We start from the raw sequence: 23288 nt of genomic DNA, 5'->3' as shown, positions 1-23288 counted from the left end.
TCCTATATTTTCACATTCTGTCCCCTCTAACTGGAATTCTTCCCCTTTCATTGTTCATCTGGCTAAGTCTGTATTTCCAGAGACATTTCATTTCAACTTATCCATCTGTCTGTCCACCCATCTGTTTATCCATCCTTCCAACTAACAGATGTTTTTGGGGTATCAGCTACATGCCAGGCACTATGCCAGGTACTCTCATACCATCTAGAGCCTATTTCTACTACAACCCTCTTGTGAGAATGACTGTTCTATCTTCTGGCTCACTTGCTAATTTCTGAGTTCCTTGAGGGCCAGGGCCATATTGTTCATGTCTATATTCCTAACAACTAGTGTTTGACAAATGGCATGCATTACAACAATGTACCAGCACTGCACACAGATGCACCAAGTTCTTGTCACAGATTCCAAATCTACATTAATCATCAGTCCCCAAATGACCCACATTACATATCTATTATCAACTAACAGCCACAGCCAGAAGTCTTCTGCTGGTGTCATTTGAGCACTGAGATTATCTTAGGCACTGTGTATTCTTGCTGGTTGTTTAAGTACTTGAAAAATTTAATAGTATTTTCTTGATTTAGATTTTTATTTTATTTTTAATTTTTAAAATGTTTATTTTTGAGAGAGAGAGAATGAGAGTGAGCAAGCAGGGGAGAGGCAGAGAGAGGGAGACACAGAATCTGAAGCAGGTTCCAAGCTCTGAGTTGTCAGCACAGACCCCGACCCAGGGCTCAAACCCACCAACCACAAGATCATGACCTGAGCCAGGTGCCCCCTGATTGAGATTTTTTTTTAAACACTAGGATGCCATCTTGCAGATTTTATCACCTACACTATTGTGATTTTGTGACTAATTCAATCGAGAAGGTGTCAAGTGAGAAAGAGCATAGTATTCCTGCAATGTATTTGCTATTGCTATTATTTTGTTACCATTTTTAGGTAGTACCAACAAGTTAATACAGAGTCATAACTGCTGTTAATGGGTTTTCCATTGTAGTTTAGCATCAAACTATAAACAGAGAAGAATAACATTTCACTTATCATTTTATTTATGACTAACCTCCTTGTTTACAGACCTGTGGAAACTGTATTTGAAGAGCCACCTATAAACATCTGATCTCTTAAATAATTCCATTTTTAAATTATTTACCATCTGCATCCTGCTGTTAATGTAAGGACCATGTAGTTGGGCTAGCTCATTAAAACTGCATTGCTTTCGACCCCAGAATTCACCAGTGGGATTTTATTATAAACAAAATGAAATTTTGATTAGGCTTCTGAAAAAAGAGCTTGTCAAAGTAAATACTTGCTATACATGTTGATATTTTTTAAAATCTTTATTTATTTATTTTGAGAGAGCGAGCGAGCGAGTGAGCACTAGTGGGGAGAAGCAGAGAGAGTATACAGAGAGAATCCCAAGCAGGCTCCATGTTGTCAGTACAGAGCCAGACATGGGGCTCAATCTCACAAACCAGGAGATCATGACCTGAGCCAAAACCAAAAGTTGGATGCCTAACTGACTGAGCCACCCAGTTGCCCCTATATACGTAGACATGTTATCACAATGCTGAAAAACAGCAAGCTTTTAAGAAAACAGTGTTCGTTAGGGTATAAATTTACTGAATCAAAGAAGGAATGTTGTTTGAAAATCCTGTAGTAAAAACACAAAGTAACTGGTAAGTCCCAAAAGCCCCAGTAAACTGAAAAAGAGAACTTCTCTCTTACCATTCAGAAGCATGGGGTTCATTAAGTCATAATCAGATAGAAAATCTAAAAGTCAATTTTCAACCTGACCAGTTTTTTTTTCATTGTGGGTAGAGCTAAATAAAGAGCACTGGCATTCTAAGAACATTGAAACCTTTGTTCACATGAGTCCCTTCTTCAGGAGAGTTTGAAAAATATGTGTTCTTTTGATGTCACTTACAAGTCTGGAAGATGGTTTGCTCTTTTACCGGCCCTGGGAAGAAGTCTGTGCATAAATACCTTAAACTGTAGAATATATCCAGGTTTCAGAGTCAAATCTCGCGTGACTGCAAAGCGATCCCCATCTGATTTTCCAAATACCATGGCCGATGGTGTGGCAGAGCAGAAAGTTTCGTTTTTAACCATTCCTTCATTGGCCAACATCAACCAGACACTCATCTGGTTCATAGGGTAATCAAAAGCTGGCTTCTCATAAAAGTTCTAATAGACACAATACAGACAACACAGAAAGGCAATTTGATAGCTTTAAAAAGAAGAAAGGAATTTTCAGCTCATGACCTGTAGGGCTATGTACGATTTGTACTGCTCAGAAAATACAGCAGAATCTCTAAATTATTATTTCTTTTTACTGCCATAAACCCTTTTTCCTGAGGATTTAACCACTGAAAATATTTTGCCACTGTGTATCTAATTTTATAAACACATTAATAATATTTTGGCCAGACTTCCTAGTCATTTTTTAAAATATCTAAGTAATCTGTGAACTAGCAGCATAGAGAGATAACAAAACAATTAAGTGTAAACCAGAAAGGTAAGTATAAACACAGAAAACTTATGTTACTTATAAGGGTTATTCCAGGGTCAAGGACTCAATCTTTGGGGGAAGTGAGAAATTCTGTAATCCCATCTGTTTTTACAATCCTGTCCTTTTGGAGTTCAATCATAGAAAGGATACCTGGGGTAAAGTCGGGTTCACAATGGGGATGACCTGCTTTTGTTTCTCTGACAGAATGATGATGTCATCAACTGCCCACTGGTCGTAGCCTTCCCCTGAGAACACAGGCTGCCACCAGCGGAACCTTGTGCAAGAGGTCTTCGCAGCCGCTGGAAGCTCCAGGTAGACGAACCTGCATAAAAGGAAATCATTTATGGTTAGGAAAGGAAAAGCCATTTTTCTTAGCAGCTATTTAAATAACAAGAGTAGCAAACAAGAGAAAGTTTAGTTTAGTTTTATCTCTTGTGATATATATATATATATATTTTTTTTTTTTTCTTCTTCTTTTCTTGAGAGACAGAGAGAGGCAAAGCATGAGCAGGGGAGAGGCAGAAAGAGGAGACACAGAATCCAAAACAGGCTCCAGGCTCTCAGCAGTCAGCACAGAGCCCGATATGGGGCTCAAACCCACAAACCATGAGATCATGATCTGAGCTGAAGTCCAATGCTTAACAGACTAAGCCATCCAAGCACCCCTGATCTCTGGATATTTTTTAGACGTTCCTAAGTTTAGACAGATCAGATCAAGAAGTTTAAAGTTATAAGTACATTTAATCCTAGACATGTTTAATCCATTAGAATTATAACTTTTTGAGGCAGGTATTTCTACTAAGTCTGATTTACTGAATTTTGGTTATAATGACAATGGCATAACATTTTTAAGAAATACCTTAAAGAAACTGTTCCTTTGTATATTATTACATCAAAATAGCATTAAAATTTTTTCCAAAACATTTCACTTTACTATGCATTAAAAATTATGGGGTGCCTAGGCGGCTCAGTTAGTTAAGCATTGGACTTCAGCTCAGGTTCATGGATTTGAGCCCCACACTGGGGTCTGTGGTGGCAGTTTGGAGCCTGGAGCCTACTTCAGACTCTGTGTCTTCCTTTCTCTCTGCCCCTCCCCCACTTATGTGTGCTCTCTCTCTTTCAAAAATGAATAAACATTAAGAAAAATAATTTTTAATAAAAACAAATGAAACAGGAAATCACCCACAATCTTCTGCAAGGAGTTGACTTCTGTTAACATTTTGATGTGTATCATTAAAGCATGTAATCTTTCCTAAAGGTGAAATATATGTATAATTCAGCATCCTACAGTTTAAAATTTCATATTATGTCATATGCACATCCTCCTGTCAGTATAATTACTTCTTAAGATCATTTTACTGCCTGTATATTTTCATGACACAGACATACTATTGTTCATTTTACTTTTTCCTGTTATTAATAATGCTGTGTTGAAAACCTTTATGTGTAAAGCTATACGTTGGCTTATTTCTTTAGAAATAATTTAGAAGATTTAGAAATAATTCCTAAACATGCAATTACCAGGTTCAATAAACTAGTCATGTTGAATGCTCCTGATTTTTCCAAATTTCTTCCTGGAAGAGTCATGCGGTTTGCAGAATGACCTGTCTTGCTATTCCCATGTGGAAACAGCACTGGTGTTATCAGTAAAAAATGACCACTGGACTGATGAAAAATGTTACCTTTTTTATTGCAACAGATGGTAGCTATTATTTATATCTCATTAAACCTTTGTGTTTTCTCTTTTGTAACATCTACTCGTTTCTTTTACCCATTTTTTAAAAATTGGGATCCTATTGGTGTTCTCGATAATCTGTATAAGCTCTTTACAGGAACATCAACCCTCTGTTTCTCATATTGGTTGCAAATATTTTCTCAGTCTTTTTTCTCTTTCACTTCTTTGTTATCTTTGACAGATATACATGTGTTACATGTATATGCAGCTTTACATTTGCACATCGTGGTTTTCTACATAAGTGGCCCTTTCCTCTGTTAATTCTTGCACTGAATTTGTGTTTAGGAAGTTCAAGTCTCTCTCTAAGATTAGACAGTAATTTAAATGTTTAAGTTTTTAACCAGTCTTTAACAGTTTTTGATGGGGTAGGGTAATGATTAATAGAGAATTTCTCTCAAGAGCCTACCCATTTTTTTTCTAACACTGCTTGATTGAACAACCATTTATGTCTCATTGATCGTTGGTGTCTTTTTTTTAACATATGTGTTTTTACACAGATCTGAGCCAATTTCTGGGTCCCCTGTTTGGCTGCGTTGTTTCTATCTTTCCATGCGCCATTTAATATTTAGGTCATACAGTGTGTTTTAATACCATGCGGAGCATTCTTCTCTTTTTTTCCAAAAGCTTAAGCTATTTTTGCCAGTTTATATTTAAAAATTTTTTTATTATTATGTTTTTCTTTTAATTTATTTTTGAGAGACAGAGAGAGACAGTGCGAGCAGGGGAGGGTCAGAGAGAGAAGGAGACACAGAATCCGAAGACAGGTTCCAGGCTCTGAGCTGTCAGCACAGAGTCTGATGCGGGGCTCGAACCCACCAACCGTGAGATCATGACCTGAGCTGAAGTTGGAGGCTTAACAGACTAAGCCACCCAGGCGCCCCTGCCAGTTTATATTTCTAGATGTAAAGTCATCCCAACCCCAAATTCCACTAAGATTTTGATTGGAATTTCATGAAACATAAATTAAGAGGTATCTTCATATCATAATATTTAGTTTTCCTATCCAGAAATGTTATATTATTTTCCATTTATTTGTTTTCTTTTATATCTCTGAAAGAAATTTTGAGTCTTCTTTACACAGATGCTCAATATTGTTTGTTAAATTTAGTCCTTATATTTATGTATTATTTGTCACCATGAATGGGATCTTTTTCTGGTTTCTTCCAATTCAAAATTTCCCAACCATTTTTAGTGTCATAGAACTCTTTGAGAATGTGGTGAAATAGTCTGACCCTAAAGAAAAATTCCCATAAATAAAAACTGAATATTTCTGAAATTTGAAAAAGCTATTGGATTTCTTTCTGCTTGTCTATATAGTACTCTAGTCACTTTATTGAATGCTGAATAATTTCCAGGTTGCCAATGATATTGTTTGGAAAAAGTAATTTGAATTATTTTAAATTGTTGTTTCAACTAGTTTGGCACCATTATGGATTCCCTTGTCCTTGTACTGGAGGGAATCTCACCAGGTCTCCCATATACCACACCTGACATTCTCCCTGGATGTTAGGTCTCTCATTTTACCCACATTGGCTCTTCTCTGGTTCTATTTATTTTTTATTTTTTAATGTTTATTCACTTTTGAGAGAGACAGACAGAGAAAGAGAGAGAGAGAGAACACGCATGTACAAGCAGGGGAGGGGCAGAGAGAGAGGGAGACACAGAATGTGAAGCAGGCTCCAGGCACTGAGCTGTCAGCATACAGCCTGATATGGGGCTTGAACCCATGAACCCTGAGGTCATGACCTGAGCTCAAGTTATACGCTTAACCAACTGAGCCACTCAGGTGCCCTGGGGGTGGTTACCTGGGCTTGCTGAAGTCGGAGAAGTACATTTCTGCCAGCAGGTGCCACTGGATGCCCCCGTTGTTGCTGTACTGAAGGAGGACACCCTCCTCTCTGCTGTCGGGCTTGTTGCACGCAGCGCTCTCTCCCCCAATCTGGATGTAGAACTGGACAAAGTCCACCCAAGAGGTGTCCAGATCCCAGCTCACCAGCTGCCTCTTCCCAGCCTTTCCAAAAGACAGAACCACAGAGTCAATCATCTGGAGGCTCTTTGGCATGCTGTCATTTCAGTTTCAAGATCATACAAACATCCTAGCATCAGGTGGAGATGATTTTGTTCCCATTATACTGTTGAGAGGAACAAGTTGTGCCATTTAGTTCTTTGCTCTAGTTATGGTAACTGTTCCTGAATCCATCTGATTAGTGTCTGCATCATTGATTCCCAGACTCAGTTATGAGACCCTAGGGAACTGCTAATTATACTGAAGAGTATTCAGAAGTCTTTAAAAATAAAGCAAAATTAATTTTAATTAAAACACTCCCTGTATTTGCTTTGTAAATCTCCTCCAGGCAGAGTAGTGGAGAAGAAAGACCATATACTTTGAAATCAGTTGGAATTGGGTTGGAATTTCAGCCATTATTCATGCTGTTCACTAGCTGTGTGACCTTTCTGAGCTTTTCTTTTCCTCAAAGGAACAATATGGGTAATAATACCTTCCGTATAGGGTGCTGTGACAATTAGATGAAATAGATGTTGCATGTAATTTGCCTAGCACATGCATGCCTTGCTGAGGGAACATCCTCTCCAGAGATATGCCCTGACCCCCCTCATTGCTGGGAATTAAAGTGAAACAGGCAAAATAATAACTTCTTAACAAAAAGAAAGAGTACTCAAGTCTCTGAGGCTCCAAGTCAAGTCTCTCTCTCTGTCTCTGTCTCTTTCTTGGAAATGGAGAGGGTGGGAGGGAGCATTTCAGTAAGTTTTTGTGACCATGAAATGGTCTCCTTGTGTCTTAAAAATGTTAGAAATTTCCTCAACTTGCTTCTTTTGCTCCATGTGTCCCCTACCTGTCACAGTCATGTGATGAAATACTAGATTCAAATTGATAAGGGTTGTCATCATTCCTGTTTTGCATAAATGGATTCACACTAATGGGACTGAAAAAAGGTTTGCCCATGAGATTCTCCCACCCAGAGTACTGCCACAGCTAATCCACAGACTGCACTGAATTGGTCTTGGAGAGCTCCCAAGGAGTTCAATTAAAAGCCAGGAAGAAAAATTGAGATAGGATACATAGAATATAGAAAAACATCCCTCACACTTATAATTTAAACCTGACTCTAATCCACTAAGTTAATTAAGAAAGAGTTTCGGTTATTAGAAGTCACAGGGGACATATTTGGGATTAATTAAAACACTACACTGTTCCTGATAAATCTAAAGCTAATTAAGAGATTCCAAAATAAAGGAGGGAGCAACAAAATGAGAACGGAAGTTAATCTTCAGACAAGAACTTATTCTTCGGAATTCTCAATTTTAAGTACATATTTGAGAAAATCCTAAAAGTAATATGCATTTTCAAAGTATTATGCGTGCTTTTAATTTTTCTTTTTGTTGATTTGAGATACTGTAAGCAAGAAACACATCAGAATAATTTATAATCTGGCCTAGAATTTTCATGCCTCAGGATTGTTACAGGAAGAATGATTTTAAGAAGAAAAACTACAGAACCTAGCTAGTTAATTCCAATCCAGCAAACTTCTATGAAAAATTTGGCATGTGGAAATGAGCCAGAAGGATAAAGATCTAAGGTGAGGAGAATTATAAAAATCCAATTATTGCAATTAGCTGGTTGGAATGATTGGTTTATTGTGAAATTTGCAGAGCAGTGTTGTTTTTCCAGGATACTATGGTGTTGGTCGACAAAGGTTTTGAAAGTGTTTTGTGAGATTTTTGTAAATGGTGGAAAATATCATGCAAATGCTTAGTTTGGCACTGAAGATGTTTTTTCCTGAGAATAGTGCAGATCATTTTCTTTTGTTCAATGACCTGAAATGTTGAACATTGTTTTAAAGGGAGATAAAAAAGAAAAAGGAAATGGCTTACGGCAAACTTTTTGTCAGAATTTAAAATCTGATGTAACAACATGCCTTGCAGTTTTTCTCTTCTACTATTATCAACGTATTTATGTGTATTTAAATGTAGACATGTATACACAACTAATGTGCGCATGCACGTGTTAGAGTAATAGATTATGGATCTCCTCATTCTTGGAATGTAAAAAATATCCTCTAAACTCCTTCCAACATTCCAGGTTAAAATGGCTCACTACTTTAAGGGTTTAGATAAAATAAAACATATTTTAAAGGTAATGTTTTCAGATTCTAAAGACTTTATAACACAACCTCTATAACATTTCATGAAACTTTTACTTTTGCCTCCTATTAAAATCTTCTTTAATAAAAATGCTCCTAGAAAAATAGTTCTACTATATTTAGTTGAAAATAACCATTTATTTTTTCCTTAAATTTTATTTATTTATTTTGAGAGAGAGAAGGAGAGCATGAAGAGGAGGGGCAGAGAGAAAGGGAGAGGGAGAATCCCAAGCAGGCTCCTTGCTCCACACTGAGCCTGACATGGGGCTCGATCTCACAATTGTGAGATCATAACCTGAGCCAAAATCAAGAGTGGGATGCTTAATCAACTGAGCCACCCAGGTGCCCCGAAAATAACCATTTCTTTAAAACCTCCTGTTTTCCAATTTTCCTTCTTTCTCCTTCCCTCTTCTTCCTTCTTTCCTTCCTTCTTTTATTCAATAAGAATTATTGGGTGCCAATTACACCAGACACACTACCATGTGTTAGGAAAACAAACTCGAAAGGAGAGTTCACAAATACGTGTAGTGACAATAATGATAATTAGGGTGGCATACCAAATTCTGTTCCTTGTTGAGTCCCATTTGGTCATATGATGATCTATCAATTCTACAATTGGTTCAGTCTCAAGGCACTTACTGATTTGTAAATGCCTAGCTCATGGCATGCATTTCTGAGCTGAACACCTTATCTAGAGTTCAGCTCAGTCAGTAGGACTCAGCATCTTGTTGGGTACTATTAAAATAAGAATAAAACTATGGTCTCTATATGAGTAGAACACAAGTGAAGGAGGAATTCAAAGAAAGGAGAGAGCAGTGTAGTCATCGTGCCACAAAGCTCCATGGAGAAGCAGCGTTTGAACAGGGAGCTACAAGGTTTATAGGGATACAGAGACAGTAGAAGGCATGATGGTAGGCAGTATAGATTAAGCAAAGACAGGGAAATTATCAAAGCCCAGGATGGGGAGGAGAGATTTCTGTTTGGAGCAGAAGTCTGATGTTTCAAAAAAGAAAATAAGTTGTATAGTTAGGGCAGCAACACTGGAGAGCATCCTAAAAGTTTATGATCGAAGGACAGAATATAAGCACATTTTAGGTTTAGGGTGGTTTGCAATAGGGCTAAGAGGCCTTTCCTTTGGGTTGCTGCCCCACCTGGTGTGGGCGGACAAACTGTGTATCACACCTCTCTGCTAAATCAGTGAGCACATGACTCTCTCCCTACCAATCAGAGTATGCCATTCCTGTGGACACGGTGATTGGCCAATCAGAAACCTTTCCTAGATTTTTCTAAGGAGCTGCTTTGAAAGGTCTGTGGCCCTGGTACCACTCTCATAATGACAGCTGACCTGAATATAGAAGGGAGAGTTCTGTGGGCATTTGAGTTTCTGGTTCCAGATATCCCTGAGGCCAGTTTTGTCTAAGCTCTCCCAGTATTCTGATTACATGAACCAAATTCTTCCTTTTTTGCTTAAGCTAGTTTCTCTCACCTAGGATTCAAAACAGATCTATGACACAAGAGAAAAAAAATGTTCTTCAGATATTCTGACAAAAATTTATGGGAAAAGCCAGACTGAGAAGGGAAGAGAATGATTTTACTTTTGAAATGCTGGTTTTAAGTTAGTGGCAAGGCATATACATAGAAATATCTAATGATACCAAATTTTAATTTTAATAACCTTTTAAACGTTTATTTATTATTTTTGAGAGACAGAGAGCAAGCAGGAGAGGGGCAGAGAGAGAGGGAAACAGAATCTGAAGCAGGATCCAGGCTCTGAGTCATCAGCACAGAGCCCTCTACAGGGCTTGAACCCACGAACTGTGAGATCATTATCTGAGCTGAAGTCAGACACTTAACTGACTGAGCCACCCAGGTGGTGCCCCTAATGATATCAATTTTAAATATGGTCTCAGAAAATGTAATTGTGAGAGCTAACACTTACTGAGTGATTTCTATGTGCCCCACACAATTCTTTATTCTTTACCTTCAATAACCCACTGATCATCCCAACATCCCATTCTACAATAGAGAAAAATAAGGTACAGAAAGATGCAGAAGTCTGCAAGATGAATGAGCTAACGAGTTTTGGGGCCTAGGTAGATTCAGGTAGTCTGCCAATTGACATTAACTTGAATTAAGTACATACATATTGACATATAATCTTTCTGTGTTTAAACTATCTGTGTGTATGCACACGTGCTTACAGGATATTTGGTACATATTGGTTAAGGGTTCATTATTTTAAAATTGTTGCTTATGAAAGGCACAATCTTTCTACTTCTGAGCAATTATCCAGTGTATCCAGATCTATGCAATGTATACTGGTCACTTGTGGACTATTATCTCTAATAATAATACCCAGTGGATGTTCAATGTCAATGGATAGGAAATATCATTAAATGGAATCCACCCCTGATTTCTATCATTCTCTATCTTGTTTACTTGCTGATCCTTTGTTCTGCACCTGCATCAAAACAAAATCTGTACCTATTTTTGTATTTGCATAAATAGACTTATTTTGGATTTCTTCCCAGATTCCACAACGTATCAGCCCTACCGTATATCACCCACACCTGTGTATTTGTTATGTGATGTAGCTGGGACATTTCCAGTTGTCCTAGAATTGATGGCAATAGTCCTTGCTGGAAAGAAGTGGTTTTAAGCACCTCACATTCTAAAGAGAGCTGCTAATTAGTAGGGTTAGACATATAGTTTAGATTGGAGAACTGGGCCTGCTCCCTCTCCAGTCCTTTTAAAGAGACTAATTGGAGGAGGGAGAAAGAAAATAATGTCCTGCCTGGACAGTAGCAAGGGAGGAGAGGAAGGTGGTTCCCCCTTCCTCATTGCTAACCAAGCAACATGGGTGGGGATGTTCCAAGAGAAGCAGTCTTAGAGCTTCCGAGGGCACCTTCGTCCCTAGTTGGTGTCTGCTGGCCGGTCTGCCCAGCCTGGTTCTGCCACTAGTAAGGGTAAACACTGCAAGAAATTTTGGGGCAACTGGGTGGCTCAGCTGGTTGAGTGTCTGATTTCAGTTCAGGTCATGATTTCGAAGTTCTTGAGTTCGACCCCCAAACTCAGCTCTCTGCTATTAGTGCAGACAGAGCCTGCTTTGGATCCTCTGTCCCCTCCACCCCCTGGCCCTCCCCTGTTTGTACACACACACACACTCTCTCTTTCTCTCTCTCTCTCTCAAAAGAAAAAAAACTCAGTCAGAAAAGAGAAAAAGTGTCTGTTGCAGACTTCATGTTCGTGTCCTCCAAATCCGTATGTTGAAAGTCTAACCTCTAAAGGGACAGTGGGGCCTTTGTCGGGTTAATAGATTGCGAGGGTGGAGCCCTCATGATGGTACTGTCTTGTGACAGCCTGTGTTTCTCTTTGTGCTCTCTCCCCCATGTGAGGATACAATAAGAGGATGGCCATCTATAAACCAGGAAGCAGGCCCTCATCAGACACTGAATCTGCTGGTACCTTAATCTGGGACTTCACAAACCTGTGGGGAAAAAAAGTTTCCTAATTAAGCCACTCGACCTATGATATTTTTTATTATAGTAGTCTGAGTTGTCTAAGATGGTCCTGTATTAGCAGATACCACCGGCAGTCACTGAACTCAAGGCTCAACATGGACAGCTGGTCAGTCCCAGGGAACAGCTGTGCATGTCCCCAGACCTCACCATCGTCCCTCCTTCCTCCAATCATATGCTTGAGATTAACACATCGATAAATTTCACAAACACCCGTAGAAGTGCTATGTGTCGGGCACTGTTCTACATGACTTACAAGTGCTAATTCACTTACCCTGCATGATGACCTAAGGAGGTAGGATACTCTTATGAGCTCCACTGTACAAATGAGGAAGCGGAGTCATACACGGGTGACAGGATTTGCTCAAAGTCACACAGCTGCGAAATGGCAGAATCTGCTTGCAGCAGGCAGTGGCTGCTCTTAATCTCTAGGCCTTACCTTCTCCACCACCACTCACCCCTCGCCCATGGGCCGCACACTCACATATCCTCTGATGCTGGGGCAAGAAGATATCAAGTCCCTGCCCCACTCTAAGACACTCAAGCCATAAGCCCGGCTGGCACGGCAGGAAAGGAAGGCAACTGGATTTAAATCAGGTACAAGAAGGGCAGGAATTTTAAACTGACCTAAGCTGGATTTGTAGTAACCAAAAACAATCATAAAACTACAGGAGTTTGCCAAATGTAATTAAAAGGCAGGAATTTGACAAAGGAACTTAAAAGCAAATAATGTGGGAGAAAATAAAACTATCCTGTTTGTACCTTCTGAGTTCAGACTACTCCATAAATCATGTATTGCCTGGACCACACATTCCCAGACCTTAGTCATACCTTTGCCCCCAGCTCTTACCTTGTTGAAATACAGAGATGATCCAGAAGAGATGACCCCACACCCTTGCTCTGGTTTTACAATTTCTCCCCCAATAACTTCTTGCCAGTCAGACTCCCAACCATTCTGGTTCTCAAAATCTGACATAATCGTGGAAGGAAGAGCTGCTTCCGGGTGACATTCGGTGCCTTGGTACCCTTGGTCACACCTATTAGAAAGGAAGGCCAAGCAAACAAGTCACCGTCTCCTCTGTGAATGCCAAGGCCATGTATCTGCAGCATTTGCTACGTCTCACTTTTGCTCAGACCTTAGCACTCACACTAAGGATTTCTCTACAGTGTCAATCTGTGTATGTAGTAGTAACAACCTTCAGAATTTGACACTGAACAACAAGAATAGAAGGACAGAATTATTTCTTAAAAGAAATGGTGCTGTAACAGCAGAACTGAGGCATCAAGTAGTAATGAAGAAGGATATGGGGGTGTGTGTGTGTGTGTGTGTGTGTGTGATGGTGGCTACGGAGAAGAGTGAGATTTTCCTGTTGTCTTGAAAGTCACATATAAATATTTGTCTGTTCATCCAACATGTAGCTCTGGCCACAGTTTTAGCTCCTTTTTGTGATGAAATCATATCTCTTCTAGAGTCTTTGAGTATTCAAGTGTGTTCCTATCTCGTCCTTATTAGATAATCGCCGTCGCCCCCTGCTCACAACCTTGAGCTTCTGGTGAAGTGATGCAGGACAGCGCACAGCAGCCGTCTGACAGGGGCTTTACGAGCGTCAGGGGAAGGAAAAGGAAACGATAGTGAGGCTCTTTTAACCACCACAGAGGACTTTGGGGTTAATTAATAAACTGAAATTTACACCCAGGAGGCCTGGTCTTGAAGTTTAGAATATATGGCTCAGGTTTTACTGAAATGTAACAACATCTTGGAGCACCTGAGTGGCTCAGTTGGTTGAGCATCTGACTTCATCCTGGGTCATGATCTCACAGTTCATGGGTTTGAGCCCCATGTCAGGCTCTGTGCTGACAGCTCAGAGCCTAGAGCCTGCTTCATATTCTGTGTCTCCTTCTCTCTCGACCCCTCCCTGCCTCATGGTCTGTCTCTCTCTAAGAAATAAATAAACATTTTAAAAAAGTTTTAAAAAATGTAACAACATCTTTTATGTTTGAAATAAGAACAGAAAGGAAGATCATTTTATTTTGGCTATTTCATTATTTAACAGTCAGTCCATACAACTCTGAGGACAACTGCTGTGGTATCTCTCTAAACACAAATCTCTCTAAGCACCTGGGTGGCTCAGACGGTTGAGCATCCAACTTCAGCTCAGGTCATGATCTCATGGTTCGTGAGTTCACGCCCTGCATCGGGCTTGTTGTTGTCAGTGCAGAGTCTGTTTGGGATCCTCTGTCCTCCCTTCTTTACCCTGCCACCACTCACGCTTTCTCTCAAAAAAAGAAAAAAAAACACCCCAAACCAAACAAAACTCCCCCGCAAAATGACATTTAAACACAAATCCTGAGAAGCAGACAATCACACTTGGCAGTGTACGTACCTACAAATGCCGTGGTCACATGAGCCATGTCCACTGCACATATTTGGACACTGCTGACCAATGTAAATATTATCCAAAGCCCACTCGTCCTGGGCTGTGTAATAGCTCTGACTCCAGCGGAAGCGGGTGGCACTGGACCTAGAAACAAGATACGGTAAGAAACACAGTATTTTAAGTGACATGTGGCAGCACAAAGAATGTCAGAGTTCAGAATCTTTCAGATAATGGAACTTTCTGGAACTTGTATTTTGCTGCCAATCATTTTTCTTTGATAGTTTAATGTCTGCTCAATTATTATCTAATTCAACAGTTCTATCATGAAGAAAAGTTAAAAAGAAATCTGTGGTTTGGATATATACCTCAATATGAATTTAATTGGTGATATTTTAAACAAAAACAGAATATCATATTTTTTTAGTTGTTGTTACACAGAGATTTGATGCTAGGAAAAGAAAGGAAAAAAGAAAGAGTATTAAAAAATAAAGGTATATATGAAAGAGCCTCTTTCACAGATGAAAATGTGAGGTGTTTAAATTACAGTACTACAATAAACACAACAGTAGTTACTGGAAAACTTCCAGTTAGCTCTCAGTATAAGACAAAAGTTGTGTTTGGGGGTATTGTTTTGGGGTTGAGGGACATGCTACAGTGTACTATAAGTAAGAACATCTGGGTGCTAAATTCTGCTTATTATTTCTGAAACATTAACTTGCTTTGGTTTCATGGACAAGCTGATGTTAAGTGGAAACAAAACGTTAAACAGTCCATTACACATAGAGAAACACTTGGGACCTTGATTCATCTACACCAGACATAAGGTCTAAAGAAGAGGCTATTTTGAGAGCAACATCAAGAAAGTTGCCATTCACTGACTGTCACAAAATGTTCTTTTAAAATCACATCATAATTTTTGCCTTAGAAATTTTCAGGGATTGTGATTAGTTCTTTCTGGTGCCAAAAAAAAGTGCAAAACAAAAGATAACAAAAGGATTTGCAGAATTAATGGGCAGACTCAGTTCCATTGAAACCCTCCCAGAGCACACTATCTACACATACACTTGATCTTAATGGCTCTGAACGATCCCTTAACGTCTACTGCATCAATTATCCACATATTAAATACTCCCTAAGTACGTAACAGATTGTTAAAATCCAGGCTAAGACTTTATTGTTTATTTTACCAATGATCTGTGGCTAACATGTTGCATTTTCATTCCTAGTAGGGTAATTCCAGGATTCACTGAGATGCTTCCAGTAGACACATGATTGCTGCCTATCAGTGCTCGTCATGATGTGTGCATCTATGGTAAGAGTTTTTATTTGTAATCGAATAGCCATCACAACTTCCAGAGCTCCATTAAGAAATGGTTTTTAGGAGTTCCTACTATAAAAGTAGGTACGTTGTTTTAGGGCATAGAGCCCTACAGAAAAGAAGAAAATTAAGTTTCATGCATCAGTGTCATGCTGAGGAAGTTCTTTCAGGACTGATTACAATCTGAGTCAAGTCTGAGGCCACTGGTATTCAGATTGTGAGCTCTTTTGGGGACAGAGCCATCTTCTTTCTCAATAGTTTGCACAGGAGCAGAATAAAGTAGGTGTACTGAAAAAGTCTGCTAAAAAATGAGTCAATGAGTGGTAAAATAGGCCAGGAAAGGGCAGCTTGTTTCTGACTCCTCTTGGTAATGGAGTAAGGGATTTGGTAGGAATCTGGGGATTCGACCCCTTGGACCCTAGCTCTGCAATTTATCAGCTTTGTGACCTTTAGTGAGGAATTTAAGCCTTCAGGCTTTCTAAGTTTTCACCTCTCAAATAAGGGGGTTGGGCAAACCGATTTCTAAGATCCCTTCTAGCTCATAAATTAAGTGATTGTTTTGGTGGTTTTTGACTGAGGTGATGGTTTATTTTCTTTATAGTCACATGCTTACATGAAACCCACTGTATATATTGTTTTGAAGTTTTAATATTTCAAACATTAAAATGGGGTTCAAAGGTTTCAGAAATCTGTCCTAGATTTCCCAGTTTATTTATGTTTCTGAACGGCCACATGTAAACACATCCTAAATGCTTTGACTAAGTAAATTCATCCTTATATGCATCTTGTGAATTCTTGAAAAAGATAGTATCTCCTGAAGATAAAAAGCTCAAAGTGGATTCTTCCATTTAAAATTACAATCCACAGTTTAATGTGATGTTAATTAACAGGAAGCAAGTAAGAAGAGGTTGAATATTGGCTTTGTTTTTAGTGAGAAAAAAAATTAGTTGTGTGAGCAATCTCCAGCTGGCCACATATGAGAACACAAGGTGTGATCTCACTGATTTGCAGTTGCATCACTGCTAAACATTGCCCTCAATACAAATATTTAATTTGCCAACCCTTTTCTGCCTCAAATCTAAGCATTCTTACAAGGAACATCTTGTGTACTTCCGGTTGGGTCTGAAAGTGGGACCCTTGCTATGTGCATTATGAAACTAAGTAGACTTGCATTTAAAATCCAAACTCTATGGATTCCCCAAAGTAACAGAACTCAACAGTCTTGTCTTTATTTGATTTTCACTCCCTCACATAAACTTCTAAACTGAATTAAATTATGACTGAGTCATCTCTTGACGGTTAGGTATCAAGGTATCAAGGCTGAGGAATCAAAGTAAATGAAGGCTGACTAAATTGTATTTTCCACCTTCAGAGTTATTGTAATTACATTTACCCAATTATTCTGAAACTCATTTGGTCATTAAGCGTAGATTTGTTTATGAAGTCAGCAACTGACAGCTGCTTGGGTCTCATTAGGCCCTGTTCTTATGTAAATGTCTCTCATAAAAACAAAATTAATTTTCATTGGGTAACAAATATTCAGTTCATATACACTATCATTTCTCTGAGCAGGTGTATATATAGTCAGTATTTCTCCTATAAGCTGTCCTATCTAGCATATCTTCCAAAGTTACCAGATCTTTGATAACATGGAAACCACATCTGCCTGTTTGCATTCACTTGATAGTTGCATATGCATCAGTCAAAGCAGCAGAACGAAGATTTGCCAAAAGGCAAAATATTTCAAACTAAATTGCACTCCCTCTCCCCAGTGCTTGAGTAAAACATTCTATTTGCAAAGTTTGAAATGAATGTAATACACAAAATGAACAGGAATACCAAGGACAATAAATGAACCTTATCCCTATAGCAGAGCTTTTATAAATCCAAAAAGAATGATAATAACCAGTTGAACACTATCTTTTTTGAAATATAGTAATAATGTTTAGTTTAAGTATTAGCAGGGGCATTGAAAGGAAAGATCTTATTGAGTTGTTTGTTTTTAAAAAATATGGGCTTGGAAAACAATTTGGAAAAGCAGAATTCAATTATTCATTTACATGTACTTAAAGGCAAATGGTGGTAGGAATAATCTAATAGATAGTGAGGCACACTAAATTAAAATTCTACTTACTTCCCCAACATATAATGAGTACCCAACATGTGGCAGGCAGTGTTGGACATGAAGCGTGTAAGGGTCAAATAGATTTCCTCTCAAGTGTGTAACAAACATTAATGAGAATTGATCTTTTCTGACTATACTAAAACCTTCAACTCAGTGATACTATCTTTGAAGCAAGGAAATAATACTGCAACATACAATTCGAAGGTAAAATAACCTGTGAAGTTTTGGGTTTTTGTTTTTTCTGTGTGTGTGGGTTTTTTTTAGTATTTTTTTGATAAAGGACAATACATTTTGGATACTGTGTAAACTACATTAATTAAGAATAATAGTTTATAACATTTCTGGTGATGATAAGAACATCTCTAAAATATACTACATACTATAAAGATAACCTAACCATCATAATTTTGAAATTGTATCCCACATGTCAATAAATAAAAAGCAACATTTAAAAAATAATGATGAAATAATCATAAATCATTAAAAAAATCCTCAGTATTTATGATTAGTGTTTCAATTGTTTGATCTGTTGTTTTTTAATAATCTTGATAGGTATGCTTGGAATATCCTTGAAATTAAATACAAGTCTTGATTGTATTCCCGGCAGTAGATTTAAGAAGCAGGATGTTAGAGAAAGTAGCAGCTTGTTATACAAAGCATCAGCCGAGTATCCAGGCAATGGCTCACAGTTGGATATAAAATAATCTGTGGAAATCAAATTTCAAGCATTTTGTTCCAACTGACATAATGACGAATCCTTAAAAATAATCAAGGAGACATTCTTCTATAACTAACTATTCAATCTTCAAATAAAGGACATATAACTAAAGGACATATAATAATAATTCTGGGTTGTTTTCTAACCTACTGTTTTTGTGTAGAGCCTAACTTTTATGTAGACCCTAAGAAGGGTTTATTGAGTCACTTTCTCTTTATAAAAGGGCTCTTGAAAGGCAGATACTACAGAAAAATAGAATTCTTATGTCTTCTTTCATGCTTTTTTTTTTTTTTTTACTACATATATCACAGAATCTTGGAATTCAAGAACTGTGAGGGACTTTCAAGATCATCTAATTAAACTTCTTCATTATATGCTGAAGAAATCAGGCTTGAAGAGGTTGTGGATGGTTTAAATTGTGTAATTAATTAATCACTGGGAGGGATACTGAAAACTCTGGCCTTCTAATTTCTTGTCCAAGATTCTTTCTGTGAGCTTATCCTGTCCCAGGGCTTCAAACAGTACTTGTGATATTTAACTCTTCAACTCAAAGTACATTTTATCCTAAGAAACCTCTTTTCTGACCTCTAGGTGTATAAGTCCAGTTGGCTTTTTGACCTTTCTGCTGGAATAGATAAGTGTCTCAACTTCCTATCACAAAAACAGAACGCTTGGTTTCCTGTCCCCAATCCACTCCTTGTCTAGGCTTTCCCCCCTCTGTCAGTGGTACAACTGTCTAACAATTTCCCTAGGCCTTGGATACACAAGCTGTTTTTGAGTCTTCCCTTTCTACCACAGCCCCCTTCTAGTCCATCAGCAAGCTCTATTTGATTAAAATATATTTCATAAATGGCGGCTCCTGTCATGTCTGCCACAATCATACTCCAAGCCACCTAAACAGCAAATGCCTGGAGCCCCTAACCTGACTCCCCGTCTTCACTCTTTCTCCTACAATCTATTCCTCACAAGGTGCCCAGAGTGATCAATCTAACACAAAATGATGTAATATTTAGGAAAGAAAAAAATGTGTTTTTCTCTTTAACATTATCGTTTATTTAATTTTTTCCCCTAGTTACTGAGGCTTTAGGTTCTTGGGGGGATGATTTTTATTGTTACTGAAAGAATGTGAATCGAGAAAAAGAGTGTATATTAAGCTTTTGAAATAAAATAGGGCTTTACAGTGAGAAAACAGCCTTGAAATCAAAGTTGTCTTGACATAGGAGTTTTTGGATTCCTGTATCCTTTGTCACATCTGCATGAACCAGCCCATTGAGTTCTCCCATATAAAGAAAAGTTGGGGCAAAAAGGGAGTTCAGAAAAAGCTAGGACATAGAGCGTATTATGCTAAGTGAAGCAAGTCAGACTGAGAAAGACAAATACCATATAATTTCACTTATCTGTGGAATCTAAATACAAAACAAATGAATAAACAAACGAAAAGCAGAATCAGACCTACAAATAAAGAAAACAAACTGATGGTTGCCACAGGGGTGGGGGTGGAGGGATGCGCAAAATGAATGAAAGGGTGTGGGATACACAGGCTTCCAGTTATGGAATGAATAAGTCATGGGAATAAGAGGCACGGCATAGGAAATATGGTCAATGGTATTGTAATAGTGCTGTATGGCTACACAGTTGCTACACCTGTGGTAAGCATCGCATAATGTATAGAATTGTCAAATCACTAAGTTGTTGGGGAACCTGGGTGGCTCAGTCAGTTAAGCATCCAACTCTTGATTTCAGGTCAGGTCATGATCTCACGGTTTGTGAGATCAAACCCTGTATTGGGCTCTGCACTGGTAGTGTGGAGCCGGCTTGGGATTCTCTTTCTCCTTCTCTCTCTGCCCACCCCCACCCCCATGCATGCTTGCGCTCTCTCTCTCTCTCTCTCTCTGCCTTTCAAAATATACACATAAAAACATTTTTTAAAAATCACTAAGTTGTACACCAAAAATGAATTTAACATTGTGAGTCAACCATACTAAAATTTAAGGTAAATAGGACTGTTTGCAAACCAAATTTTCATTAGCTCTATTTTTTCAAATATCCTCAGTATAAAAGAAAGATCTGGGTGTTTTGATGACAAAGAAAATACATCTTGCATTGTGCTTAACTCTTCTTTGCATTCAAGTCATACTAATAGAGACAGCAAACGTTAAAGTAACCACCATATGCAAAGATGTCACCTCTCACCAAGTTTTCTGGGGAAGAAGCACTATGACTCTCCTCCACTGCATGAATTCACTAGCGTGGTAAATACTTGATGATGTGAATTCCTGACAACTCGGCATACTTGGAAGGCATTCCTAAAAGACAGGAAGGCAAAAATTAAACTCAACTTCTGTTCCCTCCAGGGACCATATGGTTACTCACCTACCTTACATGAAAAAGGCCTTCGAGAAATCTAATGTCATAATCTTAACCATTTGCAATATGGATGCAGTCCATGATTACCCTTCTGTGAAGCTAAAATATTTGGGAAATAATGGAAACAAGTGCCACCATGAAATTAAACATCTTTTAATTCTCACATATAAAAATGGAAATGGATTAGTATCCATTTTTGTGACCTGTTATCATAACACTAGCATTTGGTAAAATTATTCTATTTGCTGTGATATTTATGCATTATCTCAATGTCCGATCTCCATGTGTATATAGCAAGAAGTACACTTTATCCTAAGAAACTGGATCTATGTATTTCTTTCTTTTTTTTTTTAAGGTAAGATATGTCATACTCTTAATATGGTCTACCTATAGGAAAAGAGACTTAGAAAAGAACAGTCATGAAGACATACTACAGGGAAAGAAAAGAAAAAGATGCATTTATGGAGGAAGAGGGTTAGAGAAAAAAACATTCAAAACATCATCGTCCTAGAGTATACAGTCCTGAAGTTATTCCTATTTCTTTTTTATTTTCAATTACCCTTTGGTATCTGTTGGTGCAGAATGTGGAATCCTTATTGCTGACTTTGTGTCAGTTTTAAGTTATAAATAACACTGTTCCTTTTCAACCAAATGTAAACTTTTAGAACGGTAATTCTCTGCTTTCTATGTTAAAAGAAGAAGTCTACTTATCACAAGTGTTAAAGAAAACAGACTAACCTCTTGGACCAGGTGCCAGGTGAGGCCATGATTCGTTGAGTACTCCAGTTTCACCTGGTTGTCCATGTGTGGAGTGTATGTCTGGCCACAGCCCATCACCAAACTGAACTGAATCATGTAGGATGCTCCTATCTGCATTGACTGTGTTTCCACATAGCGCATACTTGAGGCAAGTTTAGAATCTCCGGTGAAACTGAAAGACAGAAGTGGGAATCAGAAGATTAAAAACATGATATGTTAAGGAAGAATTAAGCTCTTCATTTCAGACCAAACACCAAAAATAATTCAAAGATTTTTTTAAAGTTTTAAATTTTTTTAATTTGAGAGAGAGAGAGTGAGACAGTGTGAGTGAGCATGTGGGGGAGAGGCAGAGGGAGGGGGGAGGGGGGGAGAGAGACAGAAAGAGAGAGAGAGAGAGAGAGAGAGAGAGAGAGAGAGAGAGAGACAGAGAGAGAGAATTCCAAGTAGGCTCCATGATCAGTGTGCAGCCCAGCATGGGGCTCAATCCCATGACCCTGGGATCATGACCTGAGCTGAAATCAAGAGTCAGATGCTCAACTGACTGGGCCACCCAGGCACCCCATACACCAAAATAATTTAATTTTACTTATTTAAATCTTGGCCAAGCTCTAGAATGGATTTCAGTCAATCTAATAAATGCAATTTAAAACAATCTGCCTATCAGAGCCAATATATTTTTTAAAGTTAATGTTTGGAGCTGTTAAATATATTTGAAAATGAGTACTCACTCATATATTGTTCATGAGTATAGACCCTCTGACTCATTAATCTCACTTCTTAGAATCTATCTGAAGGAAATAATCCTAAAATCAAGGACAACTTAATAAAATATGATTAATATTGAAGGTTTCCTTATAATAATAATTGGTAACCATTTCAACGTCAAGCCACAGGGAAAACAGAATACTTAAGTAAACTGGTACAGCCAGTTGACAGATTATCCATATTTCAAATATTTTTGAAGGTAATATAATCAAATCAACATGCTTATGATAAAATAAATTTTTAAAATCCACAAAACAATGCCTATAGGAAATTCACCAGGATGTTTGCAGTGGCTATGTCTGGAAGTGAGAAACTAGATAGTTTACAACTTTTCTTTAGCTTTTCTTATTTTCAAAACAGTCTTCAATGCTCAGGCATTAAATACGGAAAACATCACAATGTTGTTTCAATGACTGTGCCTGAATTTTGTAGAATTTTACTGGGTCCAAACTGACTTATGTAATTGTAAACTCTTTGAAGACAGGCACAATTACTTTTTTAGAGCAAGCTGCTCAAGGAATTTATAATCCATTAGAGGATATTAAAGTATGGACACATTTTCTCTGTGGTTAATACGGGTCACTGTAAAGATCTCAGGGTTGACCACACTAGGGTTTGTCTGCCACAATACTTGGTCCTGCTTTCCTGAAGTAGGCCCAGTAGCACTCATCAGCAGTAGTTTCTGGGAGTCAGGGGCCTTCGCTGACAGATAAGGGGATGATGCAACACTCAGTGACATCTCTGAGGCCTTTGATATTTTTCTTACTTATCCTTTGCTGAATCAGCAAAATAAGGGGTAATTGCTCTGTCTGGCTTCTTGCAGACATTAAGATGTTATTTAAAGATGTTGGGAGCCTGGGTGACTCAGTTGGGTAAGCATCTGACTCTTTGGCTCAGGTCACAACCTAAAGGTTCAAGAGATTAAGCCCCACA

The 23288-nt window shown here is 38.3% G+C and overlaps 1 protein-coding gene across 1 annotated transcript in view; it reads right to left on the bottom strand.

Moving 5' to 3' along the window:
* Nucleotides 1-23288, bottom strand: part of RELN (reelin) — a 495668-nt gene that overhangs the window by 112931 nt on the left and 359449 nt on the right. The window contains exons 21-27 of the mRNA XM_029918775.1: nt 21570-21762; nt 20658-20770; nt 14310-14447; nt 12776-12962; nt 6053-6258; nt 2663-2834; nt 1987-2187 (exon numbers count right to left, since the gene is read on the bottom strand). Coding sequence (XP_029774635.1) covers nt 1987-2187; nt 2663-2834; nt 6053-6258; nt 12776-12962; nt 14310-14447; nt 20658-20770; nt 21570-21762 — 1210 coding nt within the window. The remainder of the gene's footprint in view (nt 1-1986; nt 2188-2662; nt 2835-6052; nt 6259-12775; nt 12963-14309; nt 14448-20657; nt 20771-21569; nt 21763-23288) is intronic.

Source organism: Suricata suricatta, chromosome 2, assembly GCF_006229205.1.
Source record: "Suricata suricatta isolate VVHF042 chromosome 2, meerkat_22Aug2017_6uvM2_HiC, whole genome shotgun sequence".
Classification (NCBI taxonomy): domain Eukaryota; kingdom Metazoa; phylum Chordata; class Mammalia; order Carnivora; family Herpestidae; genus Suricata; species Suricata suricatta.
The sequence above is the reverse complement of the archived record's forward strand: the minus strand, read 5'-3'. Positions and strand labels throughout refer to the sequence as shown.